Source organism: Osmerus eperlanus, chromosome 25 (assembly GCF_963692335.1).
Source record: "Osmerus eperlanus chromosome 25, fOsmEpe2.1, whole genome shotgun sequence".
NCBI classification, from domain to species: domain Eukaryota; kingdom Metazoa; phylum Chordata; class Actinopteri; order Osmeriformes; family Osmeridae; genus Osmerus; species Osmerus eperlanus.
This window is the reverse complement of record NC_085042.1, coordinates 2,721,208-2,744,677: the sequence shown is the minus strand read 5'-3', so window position 1 is coordinate 2,744,677 and position 23,470 is coordinate 2,721,208. Positions and strand designations below refer to the sequence as shown.

Sequence of the window (23,470 nt, the reverse complement as noted above, 5' to 3'; positions counted from 1 at the left end):
TGAAATTCTTGGCACAAGACAACGCAAGCAACCTAGCATAACATAACATATAAGTACTAAGAACATAAATTACCTTAATGATAATAAAATAGAATAAAATACAAATAATAGTAATAAACATCTCAATATACAAAAAAAAGTATGCAATATACAACAATACACATTATACACTAATGCACATAATGACCTATACTAACCTTATAGACCTATACTAACCTAAAACAAGACCTATACTGGCCTTCACACTCCACCTCTACCCTGTGGAGAGAGACCATCAGAGGGAGTCGCTTTTCCACATTCACGTTTTGCCGTCGTGGACCATGAGGGTGGCACCAGTCCACAATGAGCAGGGAGTCGCCCTGTCAGCACAGATAGATCCAGCTTAACCACCAACGCACCCTCCATCCTCCCCCCCTCCCCCCTCTTCCTCTGCCCTGCCTCCCTCCCTCATCTCAGTGGCTTAACCACTACTTACGTGCTCGAGCAGGACCCCACCCCACTCCACCCCCGGCCCTTGGGCTGTGCCTTGGACTCTGTGATTAGGAAGATGACAGACCAGCACTCGGGGAGACCTGGTCCACATTCATCACTGTCTCCTGGGTCCTTCCCCTGCTCCAGGAGTCCAGGTGGCCACAGGGGGGGAAGGGAATGACCCTTGATGATGTGGTAACTTCAGTATGCGAAGTGAAGATCCGTCTATGTTTCTTGTATGCACCTTCCTGCCACAGTAAATTCTGTGTCTGTGAAAACGTACATGGCAATAAAAACACTTTTGGATTCTGATTCTGGTGTGGAAGAGCTTTTAGGCAGGCTGTTGTGGTGGTTGGTTGGGGATGATCTGTACACAGCGAGGGTTGTGTCAGAGGAGCGCTCTCTTTCTTCCTTCCTCTCTCTTTCTTTCTCTCTCTCTTTCTCCCTCTCCTACTCTCTCTCTTTCTCTTTGCAGTAACGTTGTTTCACTTAAAGACTGTGCTGGTCACACATGCCTCCAGGACCATAAAACAGACAGCAACCACAAAGAAGCAGCTAAATCATCACGCCGTGAGACGATCATATGGTTCTTCAGTTCGAAAACAACGTACGAAGAGTACAGCCATGTATTTTATACATCTTTACAGTTACATGGAAAGTCATCCGATCTTGTCTCGCAAGGGAAATTCATTTGACATTCATTTGACATTCATTTCACGTGGCTGAGGGCTCCAGAAGACTAGTTTCCGTAGAGAGCCTGGGTGCTGTGGGAGTCAACAGTGTTGCTACGTCAACACCGACACCCGTGTGTGCGTAGTAGGCAGGTCCTGCTGTCGCACCAGTTAGAAGGCTGCCGTTTGGCTGAGACAATACAAGGCGGAGTGGGTCACACCCAGGGACGCTATCCAGCTGTGAGAAGCCTCAGGCCTGCGTGTTTACACACACCTCCACCCCTGATCACACACACTCCCACAGACGTCCACGTACACACACACACCTCCACCACCTGATCACACACACACACACATCCATGCACACACATGCATACACACACATACACTACAACTATATGGTGTTTGCACTGGCTGCGACTTTCCCACAATCCGTCACCCTTTTTCTGCCTTTTCTCTTTGATCTGTTTCTCTCTCTCTCCTTCTGCTAAGAGGCCCACCGCTGTACCTGGGCATCGTCACACCGAGACGATGCAGAGCTAGGCTGTACCGAACAAGCCCCAGGCCAGCCTTTCTACAACACAGTCCCAGTCGGACAGCACATAAAGTACACACAGTCTCCCTCTCCCAGCTCTGAGAAGACATTACATTTACATTTAGTCATTTAGCAGACGCTCTTATCCAGAGCGACTTACAGTAAGTACAGGGACATTCCCCCAAGGCAAGCAGGGTGAAGTGCCTTGCCCAAGGACACAACGTCAGTTGGCATGACCAGGAATCGAACTGGCAACCTTCGGATTACTAGCCCGATTCCCTCACTGCTCAGCCACCTGACTCCCTGTGCAAACCAGTGGGAAATCCAACGGACCATCATCGATCCTCTTCGCCTTCCTTGTGCTTCCTCCTGCCCGCTCCGCAAACATCACAAGTGTCCTTGTTGCTAATTGGACGCCATCGCTGGGAAACGTTTTGGTGCAGCCAGAACCATGTTGCTGTGTAAATTGACCTGAATCCTGGAGTGGGATGCCCCCCCCCCCCCCCCCCCCCCCTCCTGTGCCGGTCTCAGGGCCCCGGCCAGGGCTTGTGTTCGCTGGATAAGCCAGGCTTTGTTCTGTTGGGGGGAGGGAGAAAGCTGGACTCTCCACTCACTGGCCCGTCAACAGCCCCCCCCCCCCCCCCCCCCGCCCCGCCCCAGCCTCGCTCTGTCTGACTCAAAAACAACAACAACAACAACCAGCTGCCACGATAAAAAACACCAGCGGCGGGGTGACATCAAACGAGGCAGTCCATAATATCCTGTTGCCATGGACATTTCACGCTTGGGATAGAGAGCAGGGATGTGGAGTTGCTGTTCCACTAAGCTTGGTTTGCTCGCAAACAGAATGGTGTGTTATAGATCAAGGCAGTTTGTTCCAATATCCTGATGAATTGTTACATTCAAAGTGGGGATCTTTGACATGATGACAGAGACCCAGTCAAAATGTCTTTAGACAGTAACATGTGACTCAGACAGTTGCTACACTGAAGGAGGAAGAGAGATGTCCTGGCCAAAAATTGTGAATGTATCCAGAGATGATAGCCTAATTATGATTTTTTATATCTGGATAAATATTTTCAATTTTTCAAAGTAAACACAGCTGTTGGAAGCTGACCATGATGATAGAAGGGGGAAAAAGATGATGAGTTAACTTCTAGAAACTCCCCTTTCATCCAAGGCTTTCGATTTGGTCCCCTCTCAATGCATGGGTCTTTGACTGCCCCCTGGTGGCAGAGATCACCGTGAACTGAACAGCTTTTTCCTATTGTTTTGTTGACTGATCATGTTGCAGTACGGTTGTTCCCCCACCAGATGAAGCCAGATCAGAGAGAATTGTACTGTGTAAAACGGTCTCCATCGACCAAACATAATAACATCCTGTCTCGTTCATGACACATGAGACCAGTCAAAAGACTGTGATTAAGAGACTAGTTTGTTGCCAAGACAAAACGAAAAAACGAAAACAACCCCCCTCGAGAAAAAGTTTGTAGCCTACTCAAACCAAAAGCGACACGGACCTGGACAGCTTCACAAAGAGAGGATTGTTTTTTGGCGGCTGTTGCGTTGTTGTTTTCCCAGCGCTTGGCCCGGCCTCATTGGGATCGGAAGACAGACTGCGTTCTACACATTCCCTCCAGAGACTGGAGTCGCAATGATTCAAATAAAGTTGAATTACAACATGTGAGATAGACACAAACCATGTGATGGACTAGTCCCCAACAGCCTCTTATAAGGGAAAACGTTTGCTATGCAAAGACAAAAAATTAACACACAAACACACACACAGACACAATGGAGTATCTTTACGTGAGCAGCATTGTCTTAAATCACCTCATGGTGTTCTGTTGCAAGTGAAAACACTGACTGGATATGTTTCTGATTGCGCTGGTTAAATACATCTGGTTTTAGAGCTAATACAACACCTCCCCCTCCTCATGTCCTCAGCATTTGTCTTTATATTATGTTACACCGATTCATTCAGCAACACCACACACTTTCTGGGTTGAATCACGCGAAAGCTAGCTAACCGAGAGAGGAGACTATAAGAAAGTAAGCCAGTTAGTGGCTAAATTGTTTCAGCTCTCGTGAACTGAGTGACACATGTTTACACCCACCCTAACAGCTGAGGATTCAACCTGACAGAGATCATCATGTCAGACTTCTTTTACTCTCTGTAGGCTCCTGTGCCGGTGGGTCTCTGACATGCACACTCTTGTTTCTGTTCCAGCTCAATCCTGAAAAGTGTGCCAATTTAGCACAAGAATAATACTTATTCAACATAAGTTAAACCAACCAAGATGAAACTTCATTTTTAAAGCTCATGTGTGACCTTTTAGAATGAACTACCAGCCCCTTGGTGACTTTTAACACTGATATGGGTTTTCGATGTCAACTCAGTTCTGGATTGGCTGGACCCCCTCCCCTCTCTCTCATCCCCAGCCAACCAGACTGCTGAGTCCATCTCATCATTGCTAACACAAACACACAGTGTGAAACTAAACTAATTGTTGGTCACATTAATTGAGTGTTTACTCTGGCAGAGACGCCAGCAGCGCTGGATGCCTATAGGCTGTCAACTCTCTGCCCCCCCCCCCGACTTTTCCTGTTGTCCAGTTACAAAGCCTAAAAACTTCCTGTTGCTGGCCGTGTGGTTGACAGGAAGTCATTTTTAGATCCCATGATCAAAGAGAACAGAGGATGTCATGACATGAAGGAAGCTGATGTTGAGACCGGATCAGAACCCTGCTTGTTCACTGCAGTCCCCTCGGGTAGTTGGTGGAACTGTAGCAGGTCACACTGAACACCCAAGTATTCAACTGGGTTCCAACCCCTATCTCAGACTTACCCAGCCCAGAGTCAAGTGGTGCTGGGGTTGAACCACTCCATTCACCTTCTCAAATCCTGGAGTCACACTGTTGAGGGGCTTCAGTCTTTGATTGGAGTACAGGAGGGATGATGGTTAGGCAGTTAGCTGAGTAGAAACAGTTAATCTGGAGTGTGAAAGGCCCCTAACAATACAATGTTAACACAATTTCCCAATCCCCAAGTCTCTTCTTGCGTCATAAAGATAGGATGTTTATACTCAAGGGGACTTGAATTTCCTCACAAACTGCTTTAGGCAGGTCTTCACAGAGGAGCTTTACCACAGGGTCCAACAGTGGTGTTTTCAATGGATCTTCTCTTGTTTACTGTGTGATTGGTGTTTACACAAACACATTTGAGCCAACACACCCCAGTGAGGCCTCTCTACCTCCCCAGCTATGATGCCTGCATCTAAAAAGTTGATTGTTTCCAAACCATAAAGAACTTTCTCAAACTCTGTGCTCCCTGCCTTCATCCTTCACCTATCTCCTCCACAACCTCCTTTGTCACCTACTCCACCATCTCCATCATCTGCTCCATCGTATCCTCCATCACATCCTTCATCATCTCTTCCATTGTATTTTCCATCATCTCCTCCATCACTTCCTCCCTCCTCCATCACTCCTCCATCACTTCCTCCCTCCTCCATCACTCCTCCATCACTTCCTCCCTCCTCCATCACTCCTCCATCACTTCCTCCCTCCTCCATCACTCCTCCATCACTTCCTCCCTCCTCCATCACTCCTCCATCACTTCCTCCCTCCTCCATCACTCCTCCATCACTTCCTCCCTCCTCCATCACTCCTCCATCACTTCCTCCCTCCTCCATCGTATCTCCACGGGGCTGCTGTAGCATTATGTCTTCTCCTGTCATGGACAACAAAGCAGGGCAGACCCCGAGTTTACAGCAGCTTGATGGATCATGACTGACCCAGTTATCCCCCCTCCAACACCAGGGCATTACTCACAGCCTGCTTGTTAACAGAAATGTTAGCCTTGTTTCAGGATGAGGTTGCTATTTTAACAAGGAACCCTGGCACCAGTCTAGCAAGCCTGCTTTGTCAGATGAACACTATTCTGTGTTTCTGCCTTGACTGTTTATTTGTTTTGTGTGGATTTCTATACTGAGTGTGTGTGTGCGAGAAAAAGAGAGATAGAAAGAAAGAAATGAAGACAGATAGAGACAAGGAAAGAAAAGAATGACAAAAAGAGATTGTGTGAGATTGAAGGAACTGGAGGGAATCGTGTGCGTGTGCACGTGCAGTTTGGGTCATGTCACGTGACATTTCAACGTTTTATTCTTTTATAGTCTGATGTGCGTTTGAGAACATGTGTGTGCATGGGTTTTGCAGAACCAAATCTCAATTTAATCGTTCCTAAAAAGGTGATAGGGAAGCTAAAATAGCTGACTGGAGCTTTCCCCTTCTCCCCCTTTCTACCTCCCCCTCTCCTTCCCCTGCCCCTCCTCTCTTTCTCTCCCTCCCACAGCTCTCACTCGTTCCCTCTCTCCACCCCCCCACCCCCCTCTGAGAATATACCTGTTCGTGCAGATCTCCGTGTGCAGGTGCAGGGGGGAGGGGTGTCAGAACACTGTGAGAGAGGGTGAACCGTGCTTGAGAACGCAGCTCTCTGTGCGGCATGCGTTAAGCAACGAACCCATGAGCGAGGGGCTTCCTCGGCCAGGAAAACGCTATCTTTCCACAACCCCCCCCCCCCCCCTCCCCCATCACCCCCTTGCCTTAACCTTCCCACCCCCCCCGAGCCCTTAATGGTAACTTCTGAGAAAGCGGCCACACAGCTGAGGTCGTGGGGTTACTATTAATACCATGGACGGGGTAAGAGCCATTCGATCCACACATCACTGCGCACCCCCGCGCACGAAGCCGGGCCTCGCTCCCGCTAAATGGCCTCTTTGTTGCCGTGGGTGCTGACGTTATGTTTTTGATGGGGGAGGGGGGATGAGGGGCTGTGGGGTGGGGGAGAGGCAGGGGGCTGTTGTTCGGTGCTACCAGAGGAGTGCAAGGCAACAGTGTGTTATTACATAAAGCAATTAAGGGGCCCAAAGGCATCCACAGGAGAAGCCTCCACCATGACTGTGTGCTTGTGTGTGTGTACATGTATGTGTGTGTGTACATGTGTGTGTGTGTGTGCGTGTGTCTAATTGACTCCAGCAGGTCAGAGAACTGGAAGTATGTTGCATGTTAGCAGTGATGTCATTCACAGTGATGTCATCCACAGTGTACCCCAAAGTGAAGACTCAGTGAAAGCCATTCATCCATTCATGCAAAGTTGCTGTATTCTTCTCGCGCTGGGATGAAATGGATAACATCAAGATGCTGGCCGGCACAGACATCAAAAATGAAAGCGTGATGGCCAGTGAGTGTTTCCAATTCAGTACAATTTATTTGGATGTTTGAGTGCACAATGAGTGTGTGTGTGTAAGAATGTTTCTGTGTGTGTGAGTGTTGGACTTTTGTCTTCGTACCAAGTTTACATTCTTCTCTGGATATTGAGAGCCTCATAAATAAGACGCCACCACCAAGTTCCTGAGGGCTTCTCTCCTGAAACACTTATCAAAGTCAAACACACAGCCTGCTAACTCTCCTCATGCTGGGAGAGTTTACTGAGGTTACTTCCTGGTTTCGAGAAAATATGGGGTGTTTGAGATGCCTCTCAGCTGGGGTGGATCATGGCAGAGTCCAGGCAGCACTATGCAGGTCTTAAACTCACCAACAGAGTGCGCCCTTGATGTAAACAAAAAGTGTTTTTGATGATGATTCAACTTTATTGGTAAAATGACCCAAATATCAATCATTTAATATAACCTGCTGATAGGATGCTCATTCATTGAATGCCTTTTAAGTTATAGCATGGTTATGGTTTAACGTGTACACGGAATAGTTTTCTAGGTACAAACGGCTGTTGCACACAGACTGACCCCTGTGGTCCCTGCGACCCGCTAATGAGCCACGTTTCTTATCAGTAATTGGATGACGATCAGTCGAACTCACAGACGACGTCTGGACCTCTCCCAGTCGTCGTGTCTCATGTATCGCACAGAGATCTCTCAGTCACTGCCTGTCCCCTTCTAACCTACGACGCATTGTCACTGCGAAGGCATTTGAGTCACACTGCATCAGAGACTGGGGACTTGTTGTTGGGTCTCAGGCCAGACATGACGGTAGAGGAGGTTCTGAGAATCTTCTGCTTGCCTTCTTCCTCAACCCCAAACAGCTTTAAATGATTCCGCTGATTTGGACCACAAGTGCTCCGAGGGCAACAATGGAACAAACTGCAGACAGTTGTTCTAGAATGTCAAGACACAGGGCTACGCTAGATTCTAAAACAATTTTAACTAATTACAGGCGACCAACTCGCAATTACCCATACAAACTATTATTTAAAACCCGTGGATCACTGTTATAGTAAATTACTTGACAACTCATAAATAGAAGTATTTCTACAGAGGTAATTACACTATTTACACATCTGATACCGATTAAGGTTATCATACATGTGTGTGTGTGTTGCATGATTAGCACATGTGGACTTGATCAGGTTTAGTACAATACCATCCCTCAGTTGCATGTGATCTCTCCATAATTGTCCCTAGTAGGCCCCCAGAACCTGTTTCTGTGCTTTTAACGTCCATCAAGAACTCTGTATACGGATTAAAAAGACTATTCCATATCGAACCCAGACCGGTGAAGAGCTCTTTTGAGACATGACGGACACAACACAAGGCAAAGTCTGACTCAGAGAATGATTATATACACGAGCTTTCAGGATAAGAGTCTATTAAGTAGTAAACTATGGCAGTGTGTCCTGTTGACTGTGACACTGCATGGCCTAGCTACTCCAGACAATGCGTGGTTCTGGTGCGCTCAGTACACAACACATAGAAACCTCATATAATAAGAATACGGATCCAAATTGTAAGACAGTCCAAGATTGAGAACCCTCCAGGCCCTGAGCACCCCCCCCCCCTCTCTCTCTCTTAGAGAAAGTCTTGGTCCCACAAAGCTTGTTGCATTTACAGAGTACAATCAATAACTGTATAAACAACTAAACAAAACGACAACAAACAGCAATACAGTGTACATTCCTTCATATGTTACTGACACTAAGGAAGCTGAACCGAGGAAGATTCATGTTTATAATTTCTGCAATGTTAGAATATATTACAAGTCTTTCATTCCCTGACATTCTAAATGCAGCACGATTGAGTGAATCTACTGCTGTTGTGTCACCTCTGAAACCAAGCGACTGCTGATGACGAAGTGAGTGCGACAGCTGGCGTTTGGAACAAGGCCTGTTTAGTCCTATGCGCTCCACAGGTTAAAGATCAGCGATAAATCAGGGAATTAGTGATGGTTTATAACGAGCATTGAGTTGATGAAATCAATTAGTTTAGTGAAGAGCTCCTATGGCATAACTACCTTAGTAGGCTAGGCTATTACTGATAATAAGTTAGAGTAAAAACGATTAAACTGTTAGTTAAGTGCACTTTATCACAAAAGCAGATGTACGAATTCACTCACTTATTGACAAATTTATATTAGCCTTTTTACAACACTTGATGCATTATCTTTCATTAAAAATTAGGCCTATAGCAATATATTGGACGTTGACAAACGCGGCATTACCGTGACAGTATTTTTGAATTAGTAACAAACTGAAGATGCTACAGGATAGCAGGGGCGGTCCGTGGGAGTTTGATATAACTGTACTGTAAAACAGGGGTAAACATATCAGTAGAGACTGAAAAAAAAACGCCCGGTGAACTAATGAAGAGGACAATGTTTGTTTTAAGGTAGTTCTCATCTCCATAACTTCGACAATATGTGAATCGCAATAGAAAAAAGGCACAACAAATGCAATAGGCTACAACGTCTCTGTCGGAATTTACTGTTGATTTAACACACATGGTCATGTTAAGCATGTAGGCTACTCGGTAAATAAGTCTTTAGCATAACAATCGTGTTTCAGTGAACAACATAACAATCGTGTATTCGTCTGTGTTACTGTTGAAAGCGTCGTGCGTCCTTAAGCGAGTGCTGGCACTTCAGAGCGGGGAGTGGAAAAGGAGAGGGTCAGAACGATTGGTGGGTGGGGGTAACCCTTTTGGGAGGAAGAAAAAAAAATCAAAAAAGAAAAAAAAATCACGTGTTTGGAGATCAAAGGAGATCCGCTTTGTAGAGAGAGGAGGGGGGAGTGAGAAAGCGAGAGAGAGGGAGAGAGAGGGAGAGAGAGAGAGAGAGGGAGAAAGAGGGGGAGCGCTAGCGCTAGCAAGCAAGCCATGTAATTGACAAGGCTGCAATGGTGAAATAAACAGGCTTCGGTCGAGGCACAGCTTTCGTTGCACAATTCGGAGAACAGGGCGCTCTTTTGACGCATCGCTATTGCTCCTATTTGATTTCAGCACTATCATCGAATAATCCTTGGAAATTATGTTCCGATCGGCGCAGATACAACCGGCAAGATGATGATTTTACCAAGGAGAAGGGTAGATTGTGTAGCCGATTTGGTGGTCTTGGTGATCTTCGTGGTCACCACTTCTCTTGGAAGCGTTTTTGCCAAGGATACAGCCTTTGTGGAAGTAGTTCTGTTTGAATCCAGTCCAAATGGAGATTATACTACTTACACGACTGGTTTGCAAGGACGGTTCTCCAAAGCTGGAGCCACAATCAGCGCGGAGGGCGAGATCGTGCAAGTATGTTGAACTACATTCAGTTTTGGAAATGACAAGTCGTTTATCTTGCCGCAAAACATTGCCTTTCAGCGGAGTGTGCGCTTTGATTTGACTTAGTCGTTTTACTCCCAAAACTTTTTTCCACGGGTGTTGGTGTTGGTGTGGAGGGAGGGGGGGGGGGGGGGGGTAGCGTTGCACAGTGAGTGTGTATGTGTGAGGATGGTACTAAGTTGCAAGCATATGTGGTCACAAGATGGCTCCTGTCTTGTGGAACTCATTCACAGAGAAACCTATAACAGGTTATTTTGTTGCTTAGATCCAAATCCCAGCGTGCAGCATCGTTTCAAGAATATTACGGACATTCGTAAAATCTTGAATGAAAGAAAAGGTGCACAGACATTTCATTGACACGATCATTACAGACATTATCACTGACATTTTTATTCCCAGCCTCTCAAAATAAGATCATTCTTTTAGAATGTGGGACTGGAAACGTGTAGCTTAAAATACCAGAAAGTGATTCGATTAAAAGTTGTTTTCATTTGAGGGTAATTATTTTTTATGGGTAGTCTAAATGAGATACGGCATGTTCAAGCACTGCACACGTCTCACCTCTTCCCTCTAAAGTTACTTTGTTGCTATCTAACAAGTCTTTTGAAGTCTGAGATCTGTTTCGCCAGGGGAAAAAATGCACATCCTAAGCCAAGTAGGCCTAGTTCCATCATGTCAGAAAGCATGGCTCTATTCTGGGTATCTGTATGTTCACTTAAAGGGGTCCCTTAGTAAAAAGCGTGTTGTATGGTCCTCTTGGTAGTCTAGCATAGCAGGCTAGCCTAGCCTATATATGCGCAGTCATTTTTCGCATGCCCCGTAGGTTTATGCACCTTTTCTTATATCTATCCATACGGTCCTGTTAGTACTGCAAACGACCTCGTGGCCTACTCTGTTTAAGCCCATAAACGTGAAAACGTGCTTTTTACTGTCGCCAATGGTCGAGAGCAAAGGCGACACGGGGAACTAAAACGTTTGTGCCCCAGATGAAAGTTTGCTAACTTGCGCTCTTTGAAGGCTGAGTGCAAAAGCCTAGTTCGTATTATCGTCGCATTTGATCAGTCAGTATCTGTGGACTCAAGAATACCGCTGAAGTGTGGACCAAGCATCTTTAAGCCGTCACAGTTTAGTAGGAGGACAGGGGAGAGCGGTTTATCACAACGTTTTGAGAAAGCAATGCTCATTGCAGAAGATTCAAGCACTGACTTGATTGCAGATGTTTAATAGGTGCTTCAACAAATGCTTAATGTCTATTAACAGAACCTCGCCCTCAACCATAACCAGGGATGACCAGTAAGGGGATACCAGCTGAGATGTAGTTGACATTCTGGTGGTGGCGTCAGCATAGTTAATCTGCAGATGGTGTAAGGAAATATCCAAATGTAGTGTTGGCGACACTGGTGTCAAGGCATTTGGAAATGTGTTGGCACTGGTGAGTGTAGTGTTCAAACCTGATGAAGTACGTCACGTAGAGTAGCCCAAGAGTGTCAGTGTAGTAACGATGGACGCAAACACATCTTATTATCCCGCACACACTGCAGGGTCTGTGTTGAGTGAGTCATTTGCGCATTTGTCTTCCTATCTTATCGTCATGCTAGGCTGCTCACTGTGTTAACACTGCTTGGCTGGGGATAGTTTTCTCTTTGGAATGGCACATGCTTTTGAACGAATAGCTACAGAGGCAGAGAAATGGTGTGTCTTGGTGCATTTTGAGTGTTACATTTTCAGTCAAAACGCCAACCATTTTGTCACACGACTCTCACAGGACCCACTGAAAGTGTTCCGGCGTCTCTTCTGGCTGGGTCCAGCGAGGGGGTATTTACTAAGGAATGGGTTCTGTCTATATACAGCTCCGGTCATTTGGCTGCGTTGGCAAACAGAAACCTCGGACCTCAACTTTACGTCTCAAACCACCTTCTCCATTTAGGTTTGCTTTCTTAGCTCGCATATTTTCTAACCACTCTTGAGGCAGCTCATGTTGTTTTTTGTTTTTAAGCTATACTAAAGAAGGGCCAGTGTGACCGACACAGCAGAAAGTTATACAGGCTCCCTTTTTTTTTAATCATTTGTTTGTGTGGAAACATTTTTTTTTCTGTCACTTCTCTGTGAGGCTGTGGCGACCACAGTTTTCGAGCTATTTCCAACGGTGACGTTATACAAGAACCGTGAGTTTTTTGGGACATGATCAGATTGTGACTTAACGAAGTTAAAAAAACAAGTGGCGATATCTGCATGCCTGCTGTCTTGTCTGCCTGTTCCTGTGTGGTGCCCTCCACCCACACTCTGACTTCAAAACCACTGCACCCCTAAGCTGTTTGCTGTCTGGGTCTGGGCCTTAAGCACCCTCTCCTCCTGTGAAAGGAGCACTTGATTCGTCTTGTCCTAAGGTTAGGGAAGCCTGCTGTTTGAGTGGGACCCCAGGGTTTTACACTACCTTCAGTGCTCAGTGGTGGCCAGACCTCAGCAGGTAGAGAAGGGGTCGGTTGCTTGGCAGGGTTCCTGTGTAAAGACGTTACCGCCGTTACCACCAACACACACTCCACATCCCACACTCCCCCCTAAAACCAACACCCCCTCAGCCTTGCCTGAGTGTGCTAGGAAGAGGAGGAGGAGGAGGGGGGGGGGGGGGGGGAGCCTTGTACTGCCCGGGCCAAAAATAATAAATTATGTCAGTGTGCTACTTGCTCTGCACCAAGGGAAGGAAAGCGAGAGGAGATGATCAGGAACCAGGCGCCCAACTCTAGCACTCCCAAACCAGCTCCCCGGTCGCCTTCAGTTTGACTGCTTTATAGCTAAGTAATCAGATGACAAGGGAATGAGCCTGACCCTGGTTCTGCAGAGCTCCACGGTGGCTGTTTCAGCCCCTCGTAGCCTAAAGCTGAGCCAGATATTAGGAAGAGGTGAAGTGTTACTGGCCTAAGTCTCCTTCAGCTCACGTGTTCTCTGTGGACGCGTCTACCACTGAAGAGCGGCGATATAGATGCGTTCATAGGCCGAGCAGTTGTGACCGCCACAAGCCCTCGTTCTTCGGAGCACCCTTCTGTCTTGATGACCTTCTGTAGGCCCCTTGAAGGGTCACCCCTATGACAGTTCAGTGAGTAACCCCGTCCACTGACCCCTGTTGGACGTCCATGTAGAATGCTGCAGTGTTAGGCCGGCCCCTTCCTGTGACGTGGCCTATCGGGTTCCAGGCGCTCGTGTGAACGGGAGAGGCATGTCGCCGCCCGAACCGCCCGGCTGTAACGACGGAGGCTGGACGAGCGTCGCCATGACCAAGCTGTCGTCCGATCAATAGTCCTGACCTCTGGACTCCTCCTGACCTCCCTGGCCCGAGGGAGAGAGCTTCGCTGGTCCTTCAGGGCTGATCTGCCTGCTTCCATCCCAACGTCCTTGGCCCCGTGCAGTACTCGGACGACCCTGATGACGGGGGTCAGGCGCTGAGCGCTGAGGCGGAGCTCGTATGCCGCTCGTCCGGATGCTACGTCTTCCCTCCGTCAGGCCTGCCGTTTCTCCCTTGTCCGGAGCGTCGTCGCAGCACATCTGCCTCTGATTTCTAGCGGGCTCGGGATGTCAACAAGGACTAAGCCAGAGGCGGCAGAAGGTAACGCAGCAGGAGTGAGACGGCAGGGGCCGAGGAGGCAGGGGGCAAGGCGGCAAGGGCGAGCGAGGCAGAAGGCGCGAGGCAGCAGGGACGTGGCAGCGGCATCACTGTGAGGAACAACATTGAACTCGCGGTCCAAGCGCTGACAAGCAGGACCGGAGAGAACATGTGTCTTCTGCCTGACTTCCCTTTTAGAAGGACTTGGAACGTCGTCAGAATCAAAGTGACAGGAAAGAAGGGTAGAGCTCTGCCAAGTCCGGTCCCAAGCCTTTATCTTTGAAGTCCTAGGCAAGGGACCAACAACCCCCCCCCCCCCCTTCCACAAACACACACACTCTCTCATGGAGAGCCTGTCATTTCCTCACAACCCGACTATAAACAAATACATACAACAAATTGAACATTTCCCCCCCAAAAAAAGTGTTGGGTTGTTCCATAGGCGCCCCACAGACAACGATGAATGCTGGGGTTGTGGAGGATACCTTGGGACTGGCACCAGTTGTGTCGGACCGTATTTAGACTATAATGAGAGCTTGGTGGGGTTGTGGGAGTCTGCGCCCTCGCGGCCCACCACAGACTGGAAACCCCAAGAGGCCATAACGGGCCGGGCCCAGACGGAAGGTAGCAAACACCAGGCCCCACCCAGACGAGAGAGGGGGAGGGAGAGACGGCGTGAGAGAAGGGGGGGGGGGGGAAAGGAAAGGGAGAGAGGGACAGACAGAGGGAGAGAAGACTGGGTTTAAAAGGTTAAAAGTGCTGCTCGAATACTTTTTCCATTTATTGGCTTGGTGGTTGCAGCTGTATTTTAAGTGCTGTCGTCTCCTAACCGCCACCACGCTCCACTTTCATGTCCGGGCCAAAGTAATTTGAGGCTGCGTTTCTCCTCTTTTTCGGGAATAGAACAGACTAAACTGTTTTTCTCCCCCCTCTTTCTTGTCCTCCCCTCAGACAAATTCTTCTTTAACGCACACAGCCATGAGCCCCCTGGGGTGGGGTGGGGGTGTAGGGTATGTGTGGGTCGGCGGGTGTATGTGTGCGTACGTTCCCAGTGTAGTTAGACCAGACACACAGAGGCCTTCTCAGGATCCACTCATAACAGATCTGCACATCGCATTTCAACCTGTCACGCCACGCAGGTCACTAGTGATGGATCTGTCCAGGTGGGACGTTCTAGAACACCGTTTCCTGTCGGGTGTTTGCCTCTTTCAGATCTTTTAATGTGCCGACGCTCCTCTCAGTAAGCAGCCACCACACCAGTCTTCTGCCCTCTGGGGTTGTCTTTGCCTTCAGCTCCTCTCTCACTCTTCGCCCTCACTCTCTCTTTCTCTTTTTGTTTACCTCTTTGCTTTTCTGTCTCTTTGCTCTCTCTCACTCCATACCTCTGTGTCTCTCTCTTTCACATACTCTCGACCTATTGCTGACACTCACACTCGCACTCTCTCTCTCTCTCTCTCTCTCTCTCACACACACACACACACACACACACACATACACACTCTACCCCTCTCTCACTCTCTTTTGGCTCCACCTGGAAGAAGTGCATGTTGGTACTGGTAAACCCCAGCAGCTATGTTAGTTTCCACTGGGCTGAGTGGGTGAGACGTCCTTTGATGTTTCTCTCCAAGAGAGATTAGCAGGCAGCCTCGCTCAGCCCTGCCTATCCTTACTATTCCTCTCTCTCTCTCTCTCTCTCTCTCGCCCCCTCGCTCTCTCTCTTTCTCTCTGCAGTCTCTCACTCTCACTTCTCTCATTCTCCCCCCCTCTCTTTTTCCCCTCTTGTTGGACTTTTTTTTCTTCTTTGGGGACTGATTCCCTTGCTGCTCTTTCCTTGAACCGTCATTGATTATTTGTCAGAGCTCGTTTGTATGAAGACCTTGTTGTCCTTCAGTTCACATGCTGTGTGTGGGTAAGTGTATCTGCCTGGGGCTGGGAAGTATCACTGCCTCGGGCTGGGAAGTACTTCGACCTGGGGCTGGGAAGTACTTGGCTATTGGCCTGGTTCTGGGCCCTGGTTCTGGGCCCTTCCTCTGCTGGGGTCTGGGTGTGGACTAGCTGTTTCTTGGATGTGATGTACAGGCATCTGGACGCTGCAGAAGCTTCAGACGATCAACAGAAATACGGCAATGACTGTAGCTGGCCAATGTCCCCTAAATGAAATGCCCTGTCAGTCGGTCCTTTGATGAGAACCTTCTGGGAGGCTTGATTCACCCTTTCAGCCCCTCTGGCTGTCCACTGGCACTGGGGCTGGAGAACAAAGACCAGTGTGGGGTGGGTGGGGTTATGAAATGCCAACACTGTCCGTGGCACATCCAGGCAACCGCGTGCTTTGTTGTTCTGCCAGGAATGTGCTGACTAATGGTGGACGGACGCGACGCCAGTCTCTTTTTGTTACTCGCTCTCTCGCTCGCTCTCTGTCTCTCTCTCTCTGCGCCATGCAGACTGATGGAAGGTAACCCTGTGTAGCCCCCCCCCCCCACACACACACACGCTCTATACACAGATATCTTTGCCACAAACACACACACTGTGCGCCCGTTACTCCACTTTGCTCACGCTTTCTATATGCAGGGGAAAGACTTATCAGTTATCTGTCCTACTCTCCAGTTCAGGAACATGAGGTCCAAAGGTTTGCAGCTTGTGTACTTCCGTTACATAATTTCATCGGCCTCGTACAGGCCTTGTTTTCATATCCATGCCTTTTGATCTGAATGTTGCCTAATTCCAAGTAGTGGAAACGGCAGACTTGTTTGTCCAGTCTCCACTCTCTACACACTTCCTGTTTGCGCGTGTTTGTCGGGGTTGAGGTCGTCCACAGTGGCCATCTGTAAGCTTGTTGTGTTTTTATAGTCCCCAGGTGACATTAACGGTTTGGTGTGTTGGTCTGTCCTCTACCCCCATCCTTCATATCAGTGTTGTTATAGTCCTGGTCCACCATTAAACTTCTCAGCTCCTCAGTCATAGCCCTGTCATTTGTCGCTCTCTCCATCCATTCGCAGTGATGGCTCTCACCTCACCCTGGCAGAGAATCGTCACCAGGCCTGATGGGGGAAGCCCCTTGAGCTCCACCCATGCCCTCCTCCACTCCCTATTCCCTGCTATCGCTGCCCCCAGACCAAGCCCTGACTCCTGAGGGTGGTGACGGGAGGAGGGGGTGTGGGGGGGGGGAGGCTGTTCCAGTAGTGGAGGAAGGCAGGGAGGAGGAGGAGGAGACCCAGGCACTAACACAATGGGGCCAGAGGTATGATGGATGGGCCTGTGTGGTTCAGGCGGGACCTGGTAGGACCATCTGTGGTGTGCATCATTTCTCTGGGTAGAGTGCCGTCAAGGTCCCCTGGGTGAAAGATGGATCACTTTGTGTTTGTGTACCCCTCCAACACCCCGACTCCTAACCCCCCTGGGTTGGCGGATGTGGAGACGTGTCCCAGATTTGGTGGGAGAAATGGTGGGAGCCGCCTTCCTCATCTGGGCTTTCAGCATCTCGGGTGTGAGGCTGTGGGGATTACACAAGTCCCTGTACCCAGTAGACTAGCGTTATTCCTGTACCAAGTGGACTAGCGTTATTCCTGTACCCAGTGGACTAGCGTTATTCCTGTACCAAGTGGCCTAGCGTTATTCCTGTACCCAGTGGACTAGCGTTATTCCTGTACCAAGTGGACTAGCGTTATTCCTGTACCCAGTAGACTAGCGTTATTCCTGTACCCAGTGGACTAGCGTTATTCCTGTACCAAGTGGACTAGCGTTATTCCTGTACCCAGTAGACTAGCGTTATTCCTGTACCAAGTGGACTAGCTTAGTTCCTGTACCTAGAAGACTAGCCTTTTCCCTGTACCCGGTAGACTATCCTAGTCCCTGTACCTAGCCTAGTCCCTGTACCTAGTAGACTAGCCTAGTTCCTGTAACTAGGTGAGGTACTCACTGCACCATACCAACCCCCGTTTGTGGATCCTACTTGACTCTCTTTTCCACCAAATTAGCTCAAACTCTTGGAACATTTTCTGTTCAGGATTCTTGGAACCTTGGGGCTATCTAGTGAACCAACCCACATTTCTATCAGTTTTGAGCGGATCCATTGCAATCAAGGATGCATTATCATCGGTCAGCCTTGGCCAACTTTCTGATAATTGTGTACTTGATTCTCCATGGTGCCTTTTCCATCCTCTTTTTCTAACCTATAGAAGATGACACTCCCACTGATGAGGTCAAGGAAAAGCTGTTATTTATTGGCTCCATCTGGGAACCAACGTTTTGGGTTCTGAACCTATTTATTTTCGGTCAAAATGCTCCGTGTTCAAAGTTAGGTGTGCGACAGAACACATTCCATGTTGGTGGGAGAGGGGTAAGAGAGGCTTCCAGTTGACACTAGACAGAAGTCCCCCTCAGTAACCAGCCCACTCCGATCCCTCCCCTGCCTGCTACCACACTGTCCTGCTTGCCCCAATAACACCCACCCCCATTCAAGAATGTTCCCCCCCCCAACCAACACCATCATCATTATGTTGGGTGTTATACCCACCTGCAGCTCCCCTGCAGGCCTGGGGACCTGGACCTTGACCCAGGCTTGCCATGGAGGGGAGGGGGGTCAGCCTCTGGGGGGCTGGTACTTGGTGTAGACCACATGAATGTGCCGCTGAGGCAGATAGGATCAGGCTGGCTTTTTGGGGGGGAAGGGTGGAGGGAAGGGGGAGGCAGAGCTAAGCTAAGCGGACTCTGCGCGCTCTCATCAAAGAGTCTCTCCTCTAAAGCGAAGAGTGAAAGAGCGAGAGGGAAGAGGAGGAGGAGGAGGAGGAGGGAGGGCCAAACTCTTCAAAGGGCTGTGAGTAATGCTGTCTCTGATTCGCTGTCGCGCTGCAAAAACCAAACAATGATGTAATTGCCCTCTGGGTTAAATCTGCCAGTGCACCAGTAGAGGTGTTCCCTGCTGGGAGGGGAACGGAGACGTTCGAAACACTTTGGAGATGTTTTGTTGGAGGCCTGAACAAGTGCGAGTGGAAAGGAGTCCAGTGAAATGTTGGGAATTCGTCCAACTGACATTTGTTTTGTTTGTTGAGAGTTTGGTTGTGGACGGGAGCTGTCAGAAGAGAGCTCTGTTTTCAACAGACAGGTTCATCCACGGGGCGTTCCCAAAGCACACAACAGGTGGAACAGATTTGACTCTGTTCTTTGTCAAGTTTATACAGGGTCGTCGTGCCCGTGTGTGTGTGCGTTTGTGTGAAACCAGGCGTTGACACCTCCAATGACGGCATCAATCCCTTGTAGTGGGGGAAGTCTCCACTGTTTACAGTGGCTGCAATAACACAGTGATGTTGATCTGTGTTTTCACGTCTGTGACTGGGGTGTGTTCTGGCCTGCCGTTTCCTCATTGTCAGTCTCTTTGATGTTGGAAGTTGGCAGTTAACAGTGATTTGATTTATGGTCCTTTTAAAAATTGTCTGTTATTTACAGTATGTGGATTTCACACCAGAGGCTGTGTCTTGCTCATCTCTGTAGAGGTTTGTGGGGACTGTGAAGGGTTTGGTGGGATTGCAGACTTGCCAAGTCGCAGTGATCAGATGTGCCGGTCTGATGGACCGTTGCTCCCTGTTGCCATGGCTTTACCCCCCCCACCCAACCCCCCTCCACACACACCGTCTGTGTGATGGACCATTGCTCTCCGTTGCCATGGCTTTACCCCCCCCACCCCCCCCCCCCCCCCCTTAATCCTGAGTCACAGCAGCAACAGGCTGTAAGTGTCAGGTTATGCTGGCTGTGTGTGGGCAGATACAGTCCTCACTAATGATAACTTGTCTCCGGACATGTCAGGGAGTTCTTATGACCAGTGTTTCCCAGAGCGTTGGTTTGGTGAGGGGGGGGGATATGGAACTGTGATATGGAAAAAAGGGAGAGGGAGAACTTCAGGGCTTTCAGAACCATTTTGGTCTCGCACCCCGCAGGCATGTGACACAAGTTAAATTGTCGCTCCTGAGGTGACGCCTCCCTGAGGCATTCCTGAAACGAACAAGGCCTCACCAAGCTTTTCTCCTCCTAGCCTCTCTCTCCAGCCCCAGCCTTTTTCTCATCCCTTTCTCTCTCTCTGCACCCTGAAAGGCCTGCAACTCGTGTGCCCTCCAGGTTGAGCCTGCTAGCTAGCTGGCTAGCTGGCTCATCCTAGCTTGTTAGCTAGCTGGCGGATCCTTGCTAGTTGCTGAACTCGGTACAGACACCAACAGTCAGGTTGGGCAACACAGTCAGTGGGGGCGTCTTGTCCATGAGGATTTCCTGTGTGCCCACTATAACATTAGTAGCGATACATGGGTGGGGGCAGCACTGGGAGTAGAAAGGGATGGATGTCTTGGTCAAGTGACAAAATACTCAGTACTCCATACTAGACTCACACTACTGTTCTAGGGTCACTGCTCCATACTAGACTCCACCACAGCACAGAACCCTGTCTCTATAGGGCTGTCGGCATGTTGAGTCAACGACCACTCGTTTATTGATGTTGTGTGGTTGTTGTTTTATGTGAAATTCCTCTGGCTCTCCATATTTTCCCTGTGATCTCTGTGGGCGGGGAGGGGAGACAGTGGTGCACGTGTGGATTGTGACTGGAGGCCAGTAGGGCTTCATGTGGTCCCTGGTTCTGAAGCCGCGCCTCAGACATGCTCGCGGGCCCCGGGTTCGGTGAGTGAGGGGTGCATGCGTCGATCATAATTGCTGTTTTGCTTCGGGTCGAGTTATGATCACCCGTGGCAACGCTTAAAAGCCATGTGAAATGGGAATTGGAGTGCGGGCTTTGAGGAGACTAGTTATGTCGATGTTGAAGTTTCAACTGTGAAAGGAAAAATGTCTTTTTTTTTCTCTTCTCACTCACTCTCACACACACACACACACACAAACTCTCTCCTTCTATCTCTTTCTCTCTCGCTCCCCCACTCCTCCCTCCCCAAATCCTTGCCTGTCTCGATTACTTAGTTTGTATATGTGTTTAACAGCTTATGTTGGCAGGGCACAGGTTCCCTTGTCTCTCACTACTTCAGCATCAGGGTAGAGGGGAGGTGACATCACAGCAGGCTGGACGTGCACATTGTGTGCTCTCTGGTGTGTGTGTGTGTGTGTGTGCCGGCGCGCACTTGTGTGTGTGTGTGTGTGTGTGTGTGTGTAGGGTTGTTTTTAGAGGTGAGACCACACATGCTGTGTCAATGTTTGCAGGAATAATCAAAAGTGCAGCAACCTCAAATCCTTGCTTTCTCCGCCAGGCACAGCAACAAAGGCCTTCCCAGACACTGCGATTTGAAGGGGGTGGTGGATGGGGGGGGTGGTGGGTGGGATGGTTATTTTCCTAGGGAACACCGCTGACCAGCTCTGGTCAATCTGCAGGGACAAGGGGAGGGGGGGGGGGGGCGTGGAGGGGAGGGTGCTGGATGAGTCCCTTCCCTGCAGCACACTGGTGGGGCGACTGAATGGAGCGCTGATGTCACCTCTCAAGCCTCCTAAGCTTTGACCACCCCCCCTGCCCCATCCACCCCCCCTGCCCCATCCACCCCTGCAGCTAACACATGCTGCTGGCTTAGAGGCCTCCTTATCCAGGGGATATTGAGGAGGGTAGAGGCCCTGTGGATTCCTGAGTGTGTTCCTAGAGATGACCCTGCTGAATGGAGTTGGGAGGGGGAAGGGGCAAGGTTACACACCTGTCAAGAGTAACCACACACCACCTTTGACTCTTAGCCAATCGGAAGCCTCTCTGCCAGATGAGTTGAAAGTTCACACTACACCAGAAGGATGCAGGTTGTATAAAATACAAGACGATGATTCAAACGTCTCAAATAATAATTCATGCTCACATGATTCATGCTCACTGATTTGGATTGTGTAAGTCGTTCTGTCCATACAAACGTGCCAAGCACACAAACCTCTACACCCCTGTCCCTGGGCATCCATTTTGAAAGCGGACACTGCTATGGGTTGTGTATGTCCCCAGGAAGTGGGCAGTGTCACTGTGGCACCTGTCCCCTCAGCTCTCCAAGCACGTCAACAGGACAGATTGATTTAGCCTCGACCCTTCTCCTCAGTAGAACTTGCATTGGAAGCCACGAAGGATCGCTCCTCGCCTACTGGAATGGCGGTATCAGAGCTATGTGAAGAATGCATAGCCTACTGCAATTCTTCCAAACAACAGAACAACGAATGGTTCAAACTGTCGGGGCGACTGTTCAGATTCAAACATGTGGACATGGCCCATGGAGTGTTCAGAGAGGGGCCGAGTCCAGAGTTGGTTGGTTAGTTCTGCTTTCATTAGGGTTAAGAGTGTTTACCTCCAGGAATAGCTTGTCCTTCAACTCCTAGTCCTCTTATATTTATTATTGTTGTGTCTTGTTTATGTCACAGCCTGCTGTGACAGAGGCCTTTTTACTCTCTTTCCTCTCTTCATTTTTCCATCAATCACAGATTATGTCTCTGGCCCAAGCCCAAGCCCTATCTCTCTCACCCCCCCTCCCCGGTCGACCATTTTCTCTCTCATCCTCCCATTCTCATCATCTTGGAACTTCTACGCTTTCGGCTCACTCCTTCTCTGTCTCTGTCGCTCTCTTTCTCCTGCTCTGTGAATTTCTCATCACAGCTTCCTCTTATCTCAAACTCCTCCACCACATATGCCCCGGAGAGAAGGGGGGATGAGGGGGTGGCGGCATGGTACGATAGTGCCCAACCAGAGGGGCCTGTTGTGGGGCTGAAACCTGTCTGTGGTGGGGGTGCGCTTCTGGATGTGTCTTAGGACTATCTCACCAGAGATCCTTCCCGCCCCCCCCTTTTAATAAAAAGCTTCCATATCCAAACGCATCATACTTCCACACCTCTGGACACTCATGTAGTTGTTGACCTGGAGGAGGAAGGAGGAGTGAAGGAACGAGGGTGAGATGGAGGGGGAAAACGGGTATGGGGAGAGGGATGGAATGGCGGCACAGGCACACGAAAGCCTGAAATGATATCTCTGGTGGATATCTGGATGTCAGGGATGCCTGGGATGGCTGCTGTACACTTTGGGCTTTGTCTCTGAGGGGATGAATGGAGGCCTCTGTGAGGGTGATGACAGACTGGCGTTGGACTGGACTGGACCGGGGATGGGGCTGCCCAGGTCTGGGGCTCGATTGACCTGGCTTGACACTCAGCTGGGACTGGACTGGGCTGAACCGGAGATGGTCAGGTCTGGGACTGGACTAGACTGGGCTAGACTGGCAGGACATTCAGCTGGGATCGGGATGGGCTGGAATGGAACAGGCTGTACTGCACTTGGGGGAAAGGATGTGAAAGTCCCAGGGAGATGGAACGGCGCTGTCCTCTTCCTCGTCCTCAGAGTGAGGAGGAGTCTCCAAGCCCAGCCTCTCCTCCATAGACAGGGTCATCCTAGCATTGATCTGGACACCCTGCTGGGACACGGGTCAACGGACGGGTCAATGGACTTCCATTCGCAGGTCATCTCTCTTTCTCGCTTTCTCTCTCTTTCTCTAGCATCTCTCTTTCTCGCCCCTTTCCTTCACTTTCTCCTCTCTCTCTCTCTCTCTCTCTCTCTCTCTCTCTCTCTCTCTCTCTCTCTCTCTCTCTCTCTCTCTCTC

The 23,470-nt window shown here is 49.3% G+C and overlaps 1 protein-coding gene across 1 annotated transcript in view; it reads left to right on the top strand.

Moving 5' to 3' along the window:
- Nucleotides 1-9,678: 9,678 nt before the first annotated feature.
- Nucleotides 9,679-23,470, top strand: part of znrf3 (zinc and ring finger 3) — a 54,077-nt gene continuing 40,285 nt past the window's right edge. Inside the window, exon 1 of the mRNA XM_062451372.1 lies at nt 9,679-10,255. Within this exon, the coding sequence (XP_062307356.1) occupies nt 10,025-10,255 (231 nt within the window). The 5' untranslated portion in view covers nt 9,679-10,024. The remainder of the gene's footprint in view (nt 10,256-23,470) is intronic.